Consider the following 21,901-nt stretch of genomic DNA (forward strand, 5'->3'; position numbering starts at 1 on the left):
GGGAAGGTGCTGGTGGTCTTGGCGGGTGTCCCCGTGTACCTCTGCAGCTGGGGGTCAGTTTGCTTGCCGTTTCGGAGTGCTGGGTGAGCTATTTCTAGCGGTTTTCGCCGTTTTTCCAGTCCCGGAGCAGGAGCTCAGACAGAACGCGTCTGATCCCGCCGGCGGCCAGGCCCCGCCCCCCGTCTTGGGCTCTCTTGAAGCCACGTTCCACGCCCTTTCATGGGTCCCGACCCCCGCGGGACATGAATCTGGTCACAAGCGGGTCGAATTCGTGAATGTGTGCTACCTTGTCTGGTAGGCTCGGGCGAGGACATTCAGATCTCATACGTTTTCTCACCTCCTTGTCTAGAGACTTCCGGAGCCAGAAGTGCATGAATCTGGTCAAGTGTTCGGGTGGTGTCCATTCTTCCGAACGGGGATGGTGAATGTTCCTTGGATCGAACATTCGGTGGCCAGAGTTGTCCAGAAATATCTCTGAACCTTCTTGTGGAGTATCCAAGGATGTGAAGAGGAAAAGAGGAGACGTCTGTCACTCACCTAAATAGGTGTATATACCAATAAGATGGAGAGGTAGTCGAAAGGTAATAATACTTTATTAATAATAGTAAAAACACATAGTGCAGAGACTAGAGCACGAACACAAAAATAATAAAGAATAATAAAGAATAATAATCAATCCACCCAATCCTTTGCTCCTTATCTAATCCTAATCTAAGTCTGGATTAGATTAGGAGCAAAGGATTGGGTGGATTGATTATTATTCTTTATTATTTTTGTGTTCGTGCTCTAGTCTCTGCACTATGTGTTTTTACTATTATTAATAAAGTATTATTACCTTTCGACTACCTCTCCATCTTATTGGTATATACACCTATTTAGGTGAGTGACAGACGTCTCCTCTTTTCCTCTTACCAACTTAACTAGGGTTACCCCCTCGTCTGTTCTCCTATATATATTATCATTTGGCCATTCTCTCTCTTTCTATCCAAGGATGTGGCCACGGAGTCCTGGGGCTCACCCAGGGTCTGTTCCCTTACAAGATAAGGGTCAGAGTTGGCAGCGGAGTCCCAGTCGGATTCCTCCTGGTCGGAGGCAGCCACCTGCCATTCGTCAACCACGGCTAGGGTGTGTGATGGTCCTGCGTCATCTTCCCCAGAGGAAGCCTGAGCGGGTTTCTGGGATGACCTGCTCGTGTCTCTTCTGCGTTTAGCAGGGGCCTTTCCTTTGGACTTGGTCCCATGGCCTCGCCTTTCCAATGGTGCTTAGGGGGGTGGGAGCGCTCCCTGGAGGAATCGGAGTCCTCAGAATCCGCCCCATAATGAGCCCGTTTGGGAATGGGCTTAGATGCATCTTGTTCCAATTGGAACGACTTAGCAAAGGCCTTTTCCATGGACGCAGCTACAGCTGCTGCAATCATGGCCTGGAGATCTGAGGGGTTTTGCGATTCTTCCATGGTGTTAAAATCACACTCAGGGCTCACCCGGTGAATATGCATGAGGGCACTTGTGGCACAACACTTGGAGAGGCCTGGGGACCAGGGGGTGGTATAGAAGTAGGTATGGTTAGCCTGAGAGGATTATGTGACTGGTAGGTCAAGTGAGGTGATGAGGGCTGTCACTGGGGCTCACCCAGGAATTCGGAATCCTGCATGGACAGGTCCGTTCAGAAGCACATGAATGGGGGCTCACCCCTGCCAGAATAAGGATAAACCAACTGGCTTAAACCGACCCCAAGTGCAAAGCACTAATCTGATACTGGTCCCACAGTGAGCTGTGATAAGGAAAGTAGCGTTCAGGAGAGTATTCCAGAGTATCTGGCAGTAATAACTGACTGGAGTCTGCAACAGGACAGTAGTAGCCGTTTAAAATGGCCGCCGGACTGAAGGCAGTTAAAATGGGGAGGTTTTAGTACCTCCCCTAGATGCCGGTAAGACCTCCTGTAAAGGGATAGGGATATTAGAAAAAGTCCCAGAGCCAGGGAGGGGACCTAAGAAATAGAGGGGATAGCCCCCCAAAGGGTAATAACAGAAATACAGAAAATAATAGTTATACAATTATGATATGAAATACAGTAGAAGTGTAAGGACAGAGAGGATAAACCAAAATCTGTACTTATCTTGTGATGGAGCAGCAAAGAAAGAGGAAATTATGTAATATGTTACACCTCTTATACTCTATACTGCATTGTGATTGGTTTTCAGTTATGTCACTCTTTTCTTTGCTGCTATGGAGTTAGTAAAGAAAGATAATGCAAAATACGAAGCCTCCTGTCATGTGATAAAATTATAATTTTCTGTGTCAAATGTACCTGTATTATATGTAGTTCAGTAACATCTGGAAGGCAAGAGTTTGAAGGACCCTATTCTAAAGCATCAAATTCTACAGCAAGTTTAAGTGTGTGTGCTCACTGATACTCTCATAAGTTTGTATGACCAAGCATTGATATTTATACATGTATTGTTCATTAACTTCTTAAGAACACATGACGGAAATTTTCTGTCATACTAACCTTTTACTTCTGAAGCTGTGTCCTTAAGGGGTTAATTTTATTTTTGGTGCATTATCTGCATAATGCATTAAATGGAATAGAGACAATTTTAGCCTGGAGTATCCCTTTATTGTAGCCATAGAGCCTCAAAACATCTAAGCCTATTTTAAGTTATTTGCATATATCCAAACTCTTCAATCCCTTGGTCTCTGTGACACTGTCCTATCGTGGTTCTACTCCTAAATCTCCCAATGTTCGTTCAGTGTCTCATTTTCCAATGACCCCTCATCCTGTCTCAGTTGGAGTCCCCCAAGGATCTGTTCTTGATACACTTCTTTTCTCTCTATACTGCCTCTCTTGGCAAACTCATTAATTCCTTTGGATTCTGCTACCATGTATACGCTGATGAGACCGAGATATATCTCTCCTACCCTGATCTCTCTCCCGCTGTCCTACATTGTGTCACTGCTTGCCTTTCTTCAATCTCTGACTAGATGTCCTCCCGCTTTCTGAAACTCAACTTCTCTAAAACGGAGCTAGTTATAATTCCTCCTCATAATACTGATCCTCCTCTTTTGCCTTTCCCTGCAATTTGATAGCTGCATCAGTCTCTCTTTGCAAGTTCTTTGCCTTGGTGTTATCTTTGATCCTGGCCTCACTTTTGCCCCTCATATCCAGTATGTTGCTAAAACCTGTCGATTCCACCTTTAAAACATTGCCCACATACACCCCATTCTTCCACAAGATTCTGCCAAGGAGCTTGTTCATGCTCTGTTAAGCTCTTGCTCTGTTAAGCTCATGCTCTGTTAAGCCAAATTGCCCTGCTACAATCTGTAATGAAGGCTGTTGCCAGGCTGATCTTTCTCACCTATCGCTCCTCCCATACCTCTCCCCTCTGTCAACCCTTACACTGGCTTCCTGTACCCTACAGTTGTCAATTCAAAATACTAACCCTTACCTATAAAGATCTAAACATGTCTAGCCCATTTTATATTTCTTTACTGATTCATAGGTATGCCCCTTCTCCGTATCTCCGCTCTGCCGGTTACCTTTTCTGCTTGCACCCTTACTGTTAACTCGCGCTTGCAGAACTTTTCACAGGTTGCTCCTTTCCTGCCTACCCCTATAATACTCTCCCCTAGTCTTCAATTGTTTAAGAAGTCCCCCAAAACCCATCTCTTCAGGAATGCTTATGGCCTTTCAGAGTAACTTCTATATCACATATCTGTCTCTGTCCTAAAGAACCACACTCCACTCTCACCTCCAGTTCTGCTACTTTCCAACCTTGTTTGTTTGCTGTACACTTTGATGGCATTCCTACTCTTTACACCCTGTTCCAAATTATTATGCAAATTCTATTTAAGTGTCACAAAGATTGAATATTTTGTTTTTCAGTTTAACTCATGGATGGCATTGTGTCTCATGGCTCTTTTGATCACTGAAAACAATCTCGGACACCTGTGATAATTAGATTGCCAGGTGAGCCCAATTTAAGGAACAACTACTAAAGGAGGGTGTTCCACATTATTAAGCAGAGCACCATTTTCATGCAATATGGGGAAGAAAAAGGATCTCTCTGCTGCCGAAAAGAGTGAAATAGTTCAATGCCTTGGACGAGGTATGAAAACATTCGATATTTCACGAAAACTTAAGCGTGATCATCACACTATTAAGAGATTTGTGGCTGATTCAGAGCACAGGCGGGTTTGTGCATATAAAGGCACATTGAGAAAGATTTCTGTCAGATCCATGCATCATATCAAGAGAGCAGCTGCTAAAATACCATTACATAGCAGCAAACAGATATTTGAAGCTGCTGGTGCCTCTGAAGTCCCACGGACATCAAGTTGTAGAGTCCTCCAGAGTCTTGCAACTGTGCATAAACCTTCTATTCGGCCACCACTAACCAATGCTCACAAGCAGAAACTGCTGCATTGGGCAGAAAAATACATGAAGACTAACTTTCAAACAGTCCTGTTCACTGATGAGTGCCGTGCACCCATGGATGGTAGACATGTGCAATTCGTTTCGGTCCGAATTAAAATTCGCCAGAATTTCAGGTAATTCGGACATTCGAGTGCTTCCCGAAATGCCGGAGTTCCGAAGTTGCCGAAGTTCTGAAGTGTCGAAGATCCGAAGTTACGAAGTGTCTAAGATCCGAAGTTGCCGAAGTGTCGAAGTGCCGAATTCCCGAATTGATGAAGTCCCGAATTTCGGGATGCCGATCCGAGCCGAATATTTTCCCCATGCACATGCCTAATGGATGGTCCAGATTGATGGAGTAGTGGATGGTTGGTGGATGGCCACCCTGTTCCAACAAGGCTGCGACATCTGCAAGGCGGAGTCATGTTTTGAGCCGGAATCATGGGAAGAGAGCTGGTCAGCCCCTTTAGGGTCCCCGAAGGTGTAACGATGACCTCTGCAAAGTATGTGGAGTTTCTGACTGACCACTTTCTTCCCTGGTACAGAAGGAAGAACTATGCTTTCCGTAATAAAATCATCTTCATGCATGACAATGCACCATCTCATGCTGCAAAGAATACCTCTGCATCAATGGCTGCTATGGGGATAAAAGGAGAGAAAGTCATGGTGTGGCCTCAATCCTATTGAGAATCTTTGGAACCTCAAGCAAAAGATCTATGAGGGTGGGAGGCAGTTTACATCCAAACAGCAGCTTTGGGAGTCTATTCTGACATCTTGCAAACAAATTCAATCAGAAACTGGCCAAAAACTCACAAGTTCAATGGATGCAAGACTTGTGAAGCTGCTATCAAATAAGGGGTCCTATGTTAAAATGTAACGTGACCTATTAAAATGTTTAAAAGGTTAAAATGTTGTTATAAGTTTGATTGAAATAGCTTTTGATTTCAGTAAATATGCTGCAAACACAACAAATTACAATTTTCAGTTCTTTACAACCTATAAAGTGTTTTGAAACTTACTATGCGTAATAAGTTGGAACAGTGCATTGTAAGTTTTTTATGTTTAAAACAATACTGTTATTATTAGAAGGTTTGTTCAATACAATTTGAATTGTACTCTTAATAGATGATAACATGAGAATTATGCTGACTGTTATTTACATCAATTATTTAGGTAAATGAGAAAAATATAATTTGCATAATAATTTGGAACAGGGTGTATATTCCACTCCTCTAGACTGTAAGCTCGTTTGAGCAGGGTCCTTATCTACCTATTGTTCCTGTATAATTTTGTAATTGTCTCATTTATTGTTAAGTTCCCCCCTTTTATAAAATTGTAAAGCCCTGCAGAATAAGTTGGCGCTATAAAATAACCAATAATAATATGACAAACCTAATTCTATCTGCAATATTTAGCGAGACCCTGCCACACAGATTTAACCTCTTCCCGACTGTGGATGTACCAGCTGCGCCCGACAAAAAATGATCGACCTCGGATGTACCTGGTACGTCCACGGGACATATGCATTTACCTTATTGCTGGGATTCCGCCCGCCGGCGATTCGCGATGTGGGGACTTGCCTTGCATCCCAGGCAGTCCCACTGCGGCTTATCCGGCCCCCTCCCCCGTGCCATGTAATGGCGGGGTCCTCGCAATCAGTGGCCGGAATTTGCCTGCAAAAAAGTTTAGAAAGTCAATAAAAGTTATTAAAAAGTTTAGTAAAGCTATATATATGACCTAAGTACTTTTCTATACATATACACAATCCATTATTTTAAGTGTATTTTAATAGTAATATATTATTATATATATTAAAATACACTTAGAATTATGTTAATTTTAAAAATATATATATATATATATATAATAAAAACAATAAATACATGAATTGAAAAAAATGAATAATAAAATTAGTATTAGAATTTAGAATGACATTTTATGACAATGACATATGTACACACACATTCTACATATATATTTAACTATTAACTTCATAATTCTGTAATTGTATTAATTATAATTTGAGGAACCTGCCTGACAACACAGGCAGACAGTTCAGAGAATTTAATTGACATTCCATATATTTAACCCCGCAACTTTCCAAAACACCATCAACCTTTACATGGGGGGTATTGTTATGCTCGGGAGACTTCACTGAACACAAATATGAGTGTTTTAAAAAGTAAAACTTATCCTGACGATGATATATCATCCGTAAACGTGCAGTTTTCTGTTTTAAAAAAAATACAAAAAACAAAAACTTTGGCAAGCGTTTGTGGTTAAGTGGCTACTACAAAACACTGGACATACCCCATTTTGAATACCGTGGGTTGTCAACTTTTTCAAATGGTATGTCATGGTGGGGTTAATTTTCATTTTGGGGCAACATAGGCCCAGTACACCAATCAAATTTTAAATAACAGAAATTGGCAAATCTTATGTTTGACAATGTAACCCTCCAAATCACCATAAATCATCATAAAACCTGTACTTGAGGGGTACTGTTGTACTTATGAGACATTACTCTACACAAAGATGAGTGTTTTAGAGCAGTAAAATGTATTATACTGATAATATCATCAGTGAAATGGCAGTTTATGTGTGACATACAAAAACAAACGTTAATTTTGGCCAGGGCTTGTGACTAAGTGGCTACTAAAAAAGACTGGACATACCCCATATTGAATTCTGTGGGTTGTCTACTTTTACAAATGGTATGTCATGAAGGGGTTAATTTTCATTCATGGGCTGCCATACGGTCTCAAAGGCAACATAGGCCCAGCAAACCAATATAGCAGAAGAAAAAAATGCCCTACATTCAGGGGCGGACTGACAGGTCGGGCAGATCGGTCACTGACCGAGGGCCCGAGTCAGTCAGGGGCCCGGCAGCACAGCCATGCTTCTGCTGTGGAGATCAAAGATTTCCACAGCAGAAGGAAGTTAAAGAAAGTGCTGTAAGAAGGTTGCAGGGGGCCCATAATGAGTCGAAGGGCCCCTGCAACCCATCAATTTGCTAATACCTCCCCCCATCATTCAGTGAGAGACCTGGCAGCATACCTCTCACTGCCACTCTGCCAGGTCTCCTCTATCTCTGCCTGCTCAGTGCTCCGTGTGAGGATGGGAGGGGGGCAGGAAGTGACATCATCCGCTGCTTCCCTCTCACACGGAGCACTCACAGCATGGATGGAGGGTGAGAAGAGGAGCCTGGCCTGACAAGTGCTGCTTCAGGAGATGGAGGGAGAAAACATCAGATTTTACAGGTAAGCAGGCCCACACTGCCCCCCCATACACACACTGCCCCCCCCATACACACACTGCCCCCCCCCATGCACACACTGCCCCCCCATGCACACACTGCCCCCCCATGCACACACTGCCCCCCCCATGCACACACTGCCCCCCCATGCACACACTGCCCCCCCATGCACACACTGCCCCCCCCCATGCACACACTGCCCCCCCCATGCACACACTGCCCCCCTCTATACACACACTGCCCCCCCATACACACACTGCCCCCCATGCACACACTGCCCTCCATGCACACACTGCCCCCCCCATGCACACACTGCCCCCCCCATACACACACTGCCCCCCCCATACACACACTGCCCCCCCACATGCACACTGCCCCCCATACACACACTGCCCCCCCACATACACACACTGCCCCCCCACATACACACACTGCCCCCCACATACACACACTGCCCCCCATACACACACTGCCCCCCCCATACACACACTGCCCCCCCATATATACACACTGCCCCCCCATATACACACACTGCCCCCATACACACACTGCCCCCCATACACACACTGCCCCCCCATACACACACTGCCCCCCCATACACACACTGCCCCCCCATACACACACTGCCCCCCCATACACACACTGCCCCCCCATACATATACTGCCCACCCATATACATATACTGCCCACCCATACACATACACTGCCCAACCATATATACACACTGCCCCCACATACACACACTGCCCCCACATACTCACACTGCCCCCCCATACACACACTGCCCCCCCATACACACACTGCCCCCCCATACACATACACTGCCCACCCATACACATACACTGCCCACCCATACACACACACTGCCCACCCATACACACACACTGCCCACCCATACACACACACTGCCCACCCATATACACACACTGCCCACCCATATATACATATATACTGCCCACCCATGTACATACACTGCCCACCCATGTACATATACACTGCCCACCCATGTACATATACACTGCCCACCCATATATATATACACTGCCCACCCATATATATATATACACTGCCCACCTATATATACACTGCCCACCCATATATATATATATATACACTGCCCACCTATATATACACTGCCCATCCATATACATACACTGCCCACATACATATATATATATATATATATATATACATACACACACTGCCCACCCATATATACGCATACACTGCCCACGCATATATACACGCACACACTGCCCACCCATATATATACACACACACACACTGCAGACACTGCCCACCCATTGATATACACACACTGCCCACCAATATATATACACACACACACTACATACACTGCCCACCGTTATATACACACCGACTGCATACGCTGCCCACACATATACACACACTGCATACGCTGCCCACACATATACACACACTGCATACACTACCCACCCATATATGCACACACATTGCCCACCCATATATACACACACATTGCCCACCCATATATACACATACACTGCCCACCCATATATACACATACACTGCCCACCCATATATACACATACACTGCCCACCCATATACACACACACACTGCCCAACCATATACACACACACACACACTGCATACACTGCCCACCCATTGATATACACACACTACATACACTGCCCACCAATATATATACACACACACTACATACACTGCCCACCGTTATATACACACCGACTGCATACGCTGCCCACACATATACACACACTGCATACACTACCCACCCATATATGCACACACACTGCATACACTGCCCACCCATATATACACACACATTGCCCACCCATATATACACACACATTGTCCACCCATATATACACATACACTGCCCACCCATATATACACATACACTGCCCACCCATATATACACATACACTGCCCACCCATATACACACACACACACACACACTGCCCAACCATATACACACACACACACACTGCCCACCTATATATACACCATACACACACACGGCCCGCCCACACATACACTGCCCCCACACACACCATACACATACATACATTGCCCCCACACACTGCCCTCCCCATACACACACTGCCCCCACACCATACACATTCACACACTGCCCCCCATACACACATACACTGCCAAAACACACACACACCCTACACATTCACTCACTACACCCCCCCCCCCACACACACACACTGAACCTTTCACACACACTGCACAACTCACACACACCACTGCACCACTCACACACACCACTGCTCCTATGCCCTACTACAGCCTCATGTCCCAGCAGACCCGAGGTAAGTTGTCAAACTGTTCTCACACGGTTTGACTACTTACTTTAAAATTCTTTTTAACATTTACTTAGTCCTTAAAGGACCACTATAGGCACCCAGACCACTTCAGCTCAATGAAGTGGTCTGGGTGCCAGGTTCCTCTAGTTTTAACACTGCAGCTGAAAACATAGCAGTTTCAGTGAAACTGCTATGTTTCACTAAGGGTTAATCCAGCTTCCAGTGGCGGTCTCACTGACAGTTCGTTAGAGGCGCTTCCGCGATTCTCACTGTGAAAATCACAGCGAGAAGACAAGCTGGACGTCCATAGGAAAGCATTTAGTAATGCTTTCCTATGGGCGGTTTGAATGCGTGCGCGGCTCTTGCCGCGAATGCGCATTCGAATCTGACGTCGGCAGAGGAAGGAGAATTCCCCAGAGCCGAGGGAGCCCGGCTCTACTCTAATATTATAGTGCTACTTTAATATTTTGTCTTCGAAGGGCCCTGGACCTAATTTTGTCCGGGGGCCCAGAAGACTGTCAGTCCACCCCTGCCTACATTTGACCCCTGTAAGTTTGGGAAAAAACAATAAAACATGTACTTAGCACATATTGGGGTGTTCTTTGTCAGTAACACATAACAGGAACTGAAAATCCATGCCTAATGTGTGTACAATGTCAGAGAAAAATAACACAAAAAATGACTACCCCAAAGTTTGACAAAGACTGGTGGTAGAATTAGTGCATGGAAAGTGCACCATTTGAAAAACCCTAGGGTGTCTACTTTTCAAAAATATATGGTTTGATGGGGGTAAATTACATTAACCAGCTTCAAAAATGTCCCGAATAGGACATGGGTGCATGACGATCAGTTGTGAAAATTCCAAGTTGGAAAACTGGAATGTGTACCCTCTAAATAAGGTATTTTATCCCTCAGAGAACCCGACACTGTACTCAGGAGATGTTGCTGAACACATATTGGGGTGTTCTTTGGCAGTAACCCTTAAAGTTTTCAGTACATGTATTCTTAAATTGTTATGTGTGTCAAAAAAATCACCAATTATTTGTATTGTTTTTTTTAAATTTGGCATAGATTGGTGGTAAAATGGTTGCATGAAAAGAGTCAAAATACCCCAAGTTTAATACTTTAGCTTGTCTTCTTTTAAAAAAATATGTACATGTGAAGGGTTATTCAGGGATTCCTGGAAGATATCGTTAATTTTGGGGGGGAAATGGTTTGGAAATAGCAAAGTACTTAAAGCCCTATAACTTGCACACACAAAAAGCTAAGAACATGTTAACATTGGGTATTTCTAAACTCAGGACAAAATTTAGAAACTATTTAGCATGGGTGTTTTTTGGCGGTTTCGATGTGTAACAGATTTTGGGGGTCAAAGTTAGGAAAGGTGTATTTTTTTAGAATTATTTAATCATTTTATAAAAAACAATTATAGTAAATTATATGATATGATGAAAATAATGGTATCTTTAGAAAGTCAATTTAATGGTGAGAAAAACCGGATATGATATGTTTGGCTACAGTAAATGAGTAAGAGAAAATTTACAGCTAAACACAAACACCGTAGAAATGTAAAAACAGCCCCGGTCATTAATGGTAAGAAAATGGAAAAATGGTCTGGTCACTAAGGGGTTAAATGAACACTGTAGGTCATCTTTACCCCTACTCAGGATTTTTAATGGGGTGTTGGCAAAGCAATAATGACTTAACACAAGCTCACAATTTTCCCTGTAGTGGGTCATATCTTTCCCATACTTTTTATTAATAGAAATCTATCACAAGACCTAAAACTGTAAATATTGTTTTGTGGCAGCATCTCTGCCTTCACAAATCCTCGATATGACACTTTCTAATGCCAAGATCTGCTTGGCTGTCGCCCAATAAATGATTAATTTTATCTGTGAGGAGACTTATCCTGAGTTATGTGATACAGGCAGGCGTTTGTTTGTTGCTGTTGTTTTTTTTATGAGTTACACACACCATTCTCTCATTCTATCACCAAATGTATTTAAAAAGTATATTAATTTGAAAAAGGGTGTGCGCTTCATTTTAGGCTAGTATAGTCTCTCAAGAACATGTATAGCCTCCAGCAAAGTCAGCCATTTTTCATTTTATTTTTTAAACTTTTTTTTTTTTTTTTTTTTTAAAGTAACACTAATCTAAACATATAATTTAAGATTTATATTACTGGTGAGAACTGATTGGGATACCATCGCCTAAATACATGCAGTATGGTCTAATTTTGGCAGCATGCTAGAATGGTTTCTGTAGGACATTAATCTGTTAGTCAGTAAATTAGTATTTTAATTAACTTATCTCTATATATATTTTCTATTTTAATTGTGACTGCTCTGTGTGAAGTGTAGAATTCCCAACAGTGGCAGACAAAATATAAATATTTCATACTACCTAATTATACTGACACCACAGAAGGGTAACTTAGCTAAAATGTGTTATATTTTATCTCCCCTTTCTGTCTCAGAACACACACACACAAAAGACAGTGTATGTGGGAAGTGATAAAAAGGTATTACCCTTTTTAACTAGTTTGTTGCAAACAAATGTGAGAAAGGCTGTACTTGATGGACACTTCTCTTTTCAGCTATGTAACTATATAACATCGTAAACCTGTAGGTATTTAGATTTCCTCAATGCTCTATAGATAAAACATCACAACACAGTAATATCTACAAATGTAAAAAAAATTGACATACATTGGGTAGTACAATATAAAGGCTGTAATAAATTAGTTTACTGGTTAAGCTCACAGGATGGCAATAATTGTAGGCACGTCAACGGTTAAGTGGTTCCACCAAGTTTAAAGATGGTAAAGGACATGTAGGGGGAGGAGTAATCATAAAACTATGGTGCAGTATATCAAAAAACACACTCAATATAATAGTAGAACGCTTACAAAAAGGCAATATGTGAAAGACCATCAACATAAACCAGAAAGCGAAGAAATACATATGTTAGTCTGTATTTTTAAATTGGAATTTCAATCTTATATAATTTGGTCTTTTGTGAATAGATCTGAAATCTATTTTTAAGAAGCTACGAAATAAAAGCAATGTCATAAACCTCTACAAAAAAGAAACTTGGGATCGACCGATATTGATTTTTTTTAGAGGCGATACCGATAATCTGTGAACTTTCCGGGCCGATAGCCGATAACCTGTACATTAACCATTTTGAAAAAAATAAACTATTTATACACAAATCTACTGTTAACTGAACATATTATTTATTTGTTTTTGCAAATCTTTTTTTTATTAAGGTAAATACACATGCCAGTCAGAATTGTTATATGTTTTCAAGAATATGTGTGTGTAGTGAGTGCAGTGTATGTTTGTGTAGTGGATGCAGAGTGTGTTTGTGTAGTGTTTGTATAGTGAATGCAGTGTGTGTTTGTGTAGTATGTATATAATGAATGCACAGTGTTTGTGTAGTGTGTGTATATATAATGCATGCTGAGTGTGTTTGTGTAGTGTGTATATAGTGAATGCAGTGTGTTTGTGTAGTGTGTATATAATGAATGCAGTGTGTGTTTGTGTAGTGTGTGTATATATAATGCATGCTGAGTGTGTTTGTGTAGTGTGTATATAGTGAATGCTGTGTGTGTAAGTGTAGTGTATATGATGAATGCATAGTGTGTGTTTGTGCAGTGAGTGTTTGTGTAAGTATGTTAAGTGTGTAAAATGGGGGGCTTTTTATTTTTTTACTTTTTTTTTAAATATTAATTTTTTTTACATTTTGTTTTAGTCCCCCCTCCCTGCTTCTTACCTGGCCAGGAAGGGGGGATATGGCGTTCCTGGGGGGGCCCACGGCGGTCCTGGAGGGCTCAGCACACTCTTACTTACCTTCCCAGCAACTCTCTTCAGCTCTCCTGTCTAACTCTCGCGGAGCATTGCCATGGTAACCCGCAGCATCGCTCTGACGGCCGTGGGACTCATGAGAGTTAGAAAGGGGAGCTGAAGGGAAGGTAAGTAAGAGTGAGAGTGCGGTGTGCCTTCCCTCCCCCCCTATCCAGGGCCCTGGTCTGCAATATCGGTATCTTTATTGGCCGATACTGATATTGCTGAAAATACAGAATATCGGCCAGACCAATAATCGGTTGATCCCTATAAGAAACAGTAAATAATCCAGAATAACATGTTCTTTTCTTATTGGAAGACTAGAAAAAGAATGCCAATCTCCCTCTTGGTATTCTGACTATGGACAGAATGTTAACGATTTTGGGGTCCTGTCCTGCCATCCCTCTTTAGTTCCCTGGTGTTCCTACGCAGCACGAGCACATATTAGATACACTCTCATTATGCAATGGGAACTAAAACCATGCAAGAGCACTAAGTCCATGCTGGGAGTGCTTCAGCAGCGCTCCCTGAATGGTCCTGAAGGCTGGGGCCAACTAGTCAGTGGACTGAAGTAGATGTTGGATCAGCCTAAAGCTGAAATGTCAGTGGACTGGCCTGCCAATTATAGAAATGACTCTTCTAACTGTTCATGTCACTGGCAATGCCCCTTTAGGACCCATCCCATTTCTCCCCTCCCAATTTGTTGGAAGGTATCTATTTATACCTTTCTTCTCAAGCCATTCATGTTATATCCCACCATAGGCATTGTGAAATCCCAGTTTTTTAAGTGGTAGCCATGTGTTTGTGTGCTGGGCATATATACCATGCACAGCCACAGAGCATTGTAGACATGGTTTCTGCATGTGCATCACAAACTTTATTTGGTCCTGTTATTCTGTAAAAGATACATCTCATTGATGCTCTAAGCATCCTTGCACTGCATGCCCGTTGCTTGAACCACACAGATTTTTTTTCTGTTAAAGTACGTGTTAAACCAGTATATAGCAAAAAAAATAAATAAAATATTAATTTCTACAGTTTTACAGACCTACATAAAAATGTATACTGATACTCAACATGGTTGTTTCTTAAGTGATACCCCTGCTGTGTGTGCAAATCAAAATTGTATTGAAGCATAACTAATGGTCATGCATCCTGCTTACAGGTTCAAGTTTTGGATCTGCTGTCCAAGAAGACTGTGAGTTCAATGAATCCTAATGCAAATAACAGATGGGGAATGGCTATGGCCATGCATTTATGGAAGGTAAATAATGCAGTCTTTATGATTACATATTAGTAAATGTTGCTCTTGCCTGGCTTGTTTAAGTCTCAGCCATAAATTTGGAGTAGCAGAGTTAGCCCAGTTATGCAACGGCTATATAAATGAAGCAGTATCTTATCATATTGTTTTTTATTGCAACAATATTTTGGAATCTCCAAGTTTTTAAGTGTTCTTTTTTATCGAGTCTAAAATGGTGCTGATCACTTGCAGTGGTCAACAGAGCTTCACACTTTACAATGTGACCAACATCCTTAACCCCTTAAGGACCAAACTTCTGGAATAAAAGGGAATCATGACATGCCACACATGGCATGTGTCGTTAAGGGTTTAAGGGGACACTATAGTCACCCAGACCACTTCATCTCAATGAAGTGATCTGGGTGCCAGGTCCCTCAGGTTTTAACCCTTCACATGTAAACATAGCTGTTTCAGAGAAACTGCTATGTTTACACAGCAGGGTTAATCCAACCTTTATTGGCTGTCTTCCTGACGGCTGCTAGAGACGCTTCTGCGACGTTGGATGCGAAATTCACATCCAAGTGCAGAACGTCCATAGGAAAGCATTGAAAAATGCTTTCCTATGGACTGTTTGAATGCGCGTGTGGGGTGCTCTTGCCGCGCATGCGCATTCCGCTCTACTCGGGAGCTGACGTCAGCGCGGGAGGAGAGGTCACCAGCGCCGAGGGAGCCCACCGCTGGATTAAGGCTGAAGGGGTTTTAACGGGAGGGGGACCCTGAGGGTGAGGGACCCCCAAGGAAGTATATAGTGTCAGGAAAAAGAGTTTGTTTTCCTGACACTATAGTGATCCTTTAAGCTTGTTTTTCCAAAAATTATTCCAAGATGCTGCTAGTTTAGAATTTGTTTGCATCCAATACTCTAACAGTTTGGCTGCAAGTATACGAACGTCCATGTCATGCAATATAAAAAACTTTTATTTGGAAACAATAATGCCATTCTGGAGACATTTATTATCTACTCTACCTTCAGTCTCATCAGTATGTCTTTAAATACTTAATTGGGGGGGGGGTAGTTTTTATATTTTTTTCATTACAATGTTTATTGCCATTTTAACTAATAGATATACAGGTAATTATTAACCCGTATAGGGCCAGTTATATGGCATGCTATTTCCTCTGTCTAGTTCTTAAAATAACACTTCAGCTCAATGCAGTTTTTATAGTGCCTTGAGTCAACAGGTGCTGTCTTCCCTTACAATGTTCAAAAAAGTTTTAACCCCAAAGTTCTCTTCCAGCTTCCAGATGCCCATCATGCTGCCTCCTCTATCCATGGCAATTTAGCTAGTAGAGAAGCATGGGCCTATCACTGGCCATCAAAGCCAATGCTTCATCATCCATTAGCCTGGTGGCCAAGCAGAAAAAAAAGAGGTGGTGGGACAAGTGCCTGGGGACAGAACTTTGGTGTTAAACCGTTTGAAAGCAGTTTAACACTGTAAGATAAGGCAGTGCCAAGAGACGTTAGAAAACAACTTAATTGAGATGAGAGGCTTAATGTTTTTAAGTAACTATATGAACCCCATCACTGAAACATACACTATTATCAAACTGTTATTTTGTTTTCTTTTTAAATGTCTAATTGTGGCATGTGTGTTAAATATTTAGCACCGTGTGCAATTATCAGTCAGCTTTCAGACAGGTGTTATGCAAGTAGTGAACATTCAGAATTGTGTGATGAAAAGAAAGGTCATTATGAGACTACCGTCCACCATTGGTGGTTATGTGACCATCATTGTTATAACCTCTGATTCCCATTCAATACAGAGATTGTAAGGTATTATGACTATTTCTGCCTGAGCACTGCTGAGTTAATATGTCACTTTGACGGATGTGTGTTAAACACTACTTTAATAAAAGTTAATGCTCTAATAAAGTCTATTTAGGGGGATTTTTATGTATCACTCATTTGTATTTGGGCGTTTAATTTATAGATACTTAGATAAGACTGTGAATAATCACAGCTTTTCAATCACAAACTGGAAGGTACATGATGTTTTGTAAATGTGCTGTTGAAAGCTTTATAACCTCCAGGTGTTTTTCTAATAATTGTAAGTATAAGAGAAGTAGGTAGAGGAGGGGTGGAAATTAACATAAATTGTGAAGTTGGCAATATTAAATATGCAATGTGGGTTACATCCGGATAAACAGATTAACTGAGACCTGTCTGACTAAAGAAACATTAGGGCACAAGAGGGAGTTGTTAATACTTTTATAATGTAAAGTATACTTATTTGAGATTTTAATCAATTTAAAGGGTTTCTCAAAGCATCATGACATGATTTCAAGGTTTCAAAGTGGTTGTGGTGGTTGGAGTCCGTACCCGAGAAATGCTGCACATTCTGAGATGTTTTATAATGCTGTCAGAGGTGAAACTTAACCTCCAGCAGCAGCATCAACCAGCACGGAAATAGTTACAGGATGGCTGATGTCTGTTCTGTGTATGTTGTATACACAAAGGGTGAGAGTCATTCATTGGCTGTGAGTGCTCAGCTGATTCTCGCAACTACTGAATGACTGGCTGTATAGGCACCTGGCTTCTGTCACTAATCCGGTGCACTTCACTTGGCATTTGCGGAGACTGTGCACTCGGCAGGACCTAGGTAAAAGATTAAACTTTTCCCCCATTGCCAGCAAGAAGCACTAGAGTATTCCTATCATCACAACCACTGCAGTGTTTAACAAGAGAAAAAGAAAAATACACAAAAGTACTCTGCTATCATGGATATCAAACAACTGCAAACACAACACAAGTTTTGCCAACAAAAAATTATTTCTTAAATATATGTGTGGCACAATCACTTTTGTAGTCAATACTTTGTAAAGGGGCAAATGTTTAAAAATAATTTCAGGAAGTATTACTTTACTGAGAGGGTAGTGGATGCATGGATAAGCCTTCCAGCTGAAGTGGTAGAGGTTAACACAATGAGGAAATTTAAGCATGCGTGGGATAGGCATTAAGCTATCCTAGCTATAAGATAAGGCCAGGGACTAATAAAAGTATTTAGAAAATTGGGCAGACTAGATGGGCCGAATGGTTCTTATCTGCCGCCACATTCTATGTTTCTACTACCTCTATTTGCCAAGATAACAGCTCTGAGTCTTTTCCTATATTGTCTGATGAAGAATGCATGGCAAGGGATCTGAGACCACAGAATCTTTACAGAGCCTTTAAATATGAGGTTGATGCTGGTGGTCTCTCCTCTTCATTTCACCCCACAGGTTTTCTATAGGGTTAAAGTCCGAGGACTGGGATGACCATGGCTGGACCCTGATTTTGTGGTCCGTAAACCATTTGTGTGTTGATTTTAAAGTATGTTTTGGATCATTGTCCTGCTGGAAGATCCAGCCTCGGCCCATTTTAAGCTTTCTGGCAGAGGCAGTCAGGATTTCATTTAATATCTCTTGATATTTGAGTCCATGATGCCATGTATCCTAACAAAATGTTCAGGTCCTCTGGCAGAAAAACTGCCCCAAAACATTAAAAAGCCACCACCATATTTAACCGTGGGCATAAGGTACATTTCCATGTGGCTTCCTCTCTGTGTGCGCCAAACCCACCGTTGGTGTTTCTTGCCAAGAAGCTCTTTTTTTTTTTTTTTTTTTAATCTGATCATAGAACACAATCGCATTTGAAGTTCCAGTAGTGTTTGTCAAACTGAAGACACTTGAGTTTGTTTTTGGATGAGAATAAAGTTGTTGTTTTTTCTTGAAACCCTTCCAAACAACTTGTGATGTAGGTGACATTAGACAGTGGCGTACATACCAGGGTCGCAGGGGACCGGGCCCGGCCCACCAGGGGGCCCGGCCGCCCCTGCGACCCGGTATGTACCCATAGGGCCAGCCTCTTCTGCTGGGGGGCCCAGGAGCCGGCCACCTCCGGGCCCCCCGAGGCTGGCCCTGCTGGTCACCCGGCTGGCGGGCGCGCGAGGGAGCACTGTCCCCTGGGTGCTCCCTCTTCAGCTCCCTCGCGCACCGCACTGAAACCGGAGCCGGAAGATGACGTCATCTTCCGGCTCCGGTATCAGTACGCGGCGCGCGAGGGAGCTGAAGAGGGAGCACCCAGGGGACAGTGCTCCCTCGCGCGCCCGCCAGCCGGGTGACCAGCAACACCACTGGACCCCAGGGAATCCCCCCAGCTCTCACACAGGTAAGGAGGCTGGGGGGATTAAATTTAAAAAAAAAAAAACAGAAAAAACGTGTGTGTGTGTTTAGTGAGTGTGTTAGTGAGTGTGTGTGAGTGTGTGTTAGTGAGTGTGTTAGTGAGTGTGTGTGTGTGTTAGTGTTAGTGATTGTGTTAGTGAGAGTGGTAGTGAGTGAGAGTGTTAGTGAGAGTGTTAGTGAGAGTGTTAGTGAGAGTGTTAGTGAGAGTGTTAGTGAGAGTGTTAGTGAGAGTGTTAGTGAGAGTGTTAGTGAGAGTGTTAGTGAGTGTGTTAGTGTTAGTGAGTGTGTTAGTGTTAGTGAGTGTGTTAGTGTTAGTGAGTGTGTTAGTGTTAGTGAGTGTGAGTGAGTGTGTTAGTGAGTGTGTTAGTGTTAGTGAGTGTGTTAGTGTTAGTGAGTGTGTTAGTGTTAGTGAGTGTTAATGTGAGTGTGTTAGTGAGTGAGTGAGTGTGTGTGTTAGTGAGTGTGTTAATGTGAGTGTGTTAGTGTTAGTGAGTGTGTTAGTGTTAGTTTGTTAGTGTGTGTGTGTGTTAGTGTTAGTTTGTTAGTGTGTGTGTGTGTTAGTGTTAGTTTGTTAGTGTGTGTGTGTGTTAGTGAGAGAGTGTGTTAGTGAGTGTGTTAGTGTTAATGTGAGTGTGTTAGTGTTAGTGAGTGTGTTAGTGTTAATGTGAGTGTGTTAGTGTTAGTGAGTGTGTTAGTGAGTGTGTTAGTGTTAGTGAGTGTGTTAGTGAGTGTGTTAATGTGAGTGTGTTAGTGAGTGTGTTAATGTGAGTGTGTGTGTTAGTGAGTGTGTTAATGTGAGTGTGTTAGTGTTAGTGAGTGTGTTAGTGTTAGTTTGTGTTAGTGTGTGTTAGTGAGAGAGTGTGTTAGTGTTAGTGTGAGTGTGTTAGTGTGAGTGTGTTAGTGTGAGTGTGTTAGTGTGAGTGTGTTAGTGGTAGTGTGTTAGTGATTGTGTTAGTGAGTGTGTTAGTGTGTGTTAGTGAGTGTGTTAGTGATAGTTTGTGTTAGTTTGTGTGTGTGTTAGTGAGTGAGTGTGAGTGAGTGAGTGTGTGTTAGTGAGTGTGTTAGTGTGAGTGATTGTGTTAGTGAGTGTGTTAGTTTTAGAGTGTGTTAGTGTTAGTGTGTGTGTCTGTTACTGAGTATGTTTGTGTGCGTCTGTCACTGAGTGTGTGTCTGTCAGTAAATGTGTGCGTCTGTTCATGAGAGTGTGTGTGTCTAAAGCACTTACCTTTCTCCAGCGCCGGGCTCCCTTGGCGCTGGGGATCTCTCCGTCCCGATCCGCCTCTCAGCTCCGAATGCACATGCGTGGCAAGATCCACGCGCGCATTCAAACCGCCCATATAGGAAAGCATTACTCAATGCTTTCCTATGGACGTTCAGCGTCTTCTCACTGTGATTTTCACAGTGAGAATCGCAGAAAATCCTCTAGCGGCTGTCAATGAGACAGCCACTAGAGATGGATTAACCCTCAGTGAAACATAGCAGTTTCTCTGAAACTGCTGTTTTCAGCTGCAGGGTTAAAACTAGAGAGACCTGGCACCCAGACCACTTCATTGAGCTGATTTGATCTGGGTGTCTGTAGTGGTCCTTTAAGTGTATGTGTTTATGCATGCACTGGCGTACATACCGCGGTCGCACGGGTCGCAGCCCTGCGACCAGGTGCCCGCCCGCAATGTGTTGCGGCCCCAGCCCGCGCAGAGTAAGCGGGGGGGGGGGGGGGGGCCCACAGATCAGTTTTCGCACCGGGGCCCCATGGGTTGTGTGTACGCCACTGACATTAGATTATAGTTTTGGAGACCTCAAGATGCAACTAACCTGCAATTATCCAGCTGTGACCCTTAGATATGTTTTCAACCACTTGAACCATCCTCTTCTTAGTGCATTGAGACAATATTTATACACGCATCCTCTTTCAGGTTGATCATAACATTTCCAGTGGACTGTAACTTCTTATTTATTGCCCTGATGGTGAAATGGGCATTTTCAATGCTTTTTCTATTTTCTTATTGCCTTTTCCCATTTTGAGAAGCTTAACAACATTTTGCTGCACATCACAGCTATATTCCTTGGTCTTACCCATTGTGATGAATAAAAAATGTTAAATATCAATGGGAATATACTTCAAATGCATTTTTCTCATATGAATTCATAGGGGTGCCAATAATTGTGCCACACATGTTTTTAAGATTTTATTTTTTAGTTTTGTGTTTGGAATTGTTTTTTTAATATCAACGGGACAGAATATTTTGTGTATTTTTGAACAAAAGATCAACAAGCTAAACAATAAAGAATTTTTTTTACAGCTTTCTGTATAGTGTGTGCATATAATGTTTTTTTCAGCTTTCTGTTAAGGCATGTTTGTATATTAGTTGCTAGATACTGTGAACAGCTTTTTAAAAATTATTATTATTATTTGAGTAAAATGTTGCCGAATACATTCTGCATCTCATACTGTGAGATATAAAATGAATTAGTCTCTGTAAAAATCATTAATCAATATGGGAAAAGCACGGCCTCCGCGTTTTTTTACTAAATAAATCTGAGAAAGAATTAATGCATACATTGTATTTAGTGCTTGACAGGCCTACAGCAGCATCTAAAGTTTTAA

The 21,901-nt window shown here is 42.3% G+C and overlaps 1 protein-coding gene across 1 annotated transcript in view; it reads left to right on the plus strand.

Annotated features, from left to right (window-relative positions):
• Nucleotides 1–21,901, plus strand: part of GNB1L (G protein subunit beta 1 like) — a 102,679-nt gene that overhangs the window by 77,754 nt on the left and 3,024 nt on the right. Inside the window, exon 6 of the mRNA XM_063454449.1 lies at nucleotides 15,004–15,102. Coding sequence (XP_063310519.1) covers nucleotides 15,004–15,102 — 99 coding nt within the window. The remainder of the gene's footprint in view (nucleotides 1–15,003; nucleotides 15,103–21,901) is intronic.

This window comes from Pelobates fuscus, chromosome 5, assembly GCF_036172605.1.
Source record: "Pelobates fuscus isolate aPelFus1 chromosome 5, aPelFus1.pri, whole genome shotgun sequence".
In the NCBI taxonomy this organism is placed as follows: Eukaryota; Metazoa; Chordata; class Amphibia; order Anura; family Pelobatidae; genus Pelobates; species Pelobates fuscus.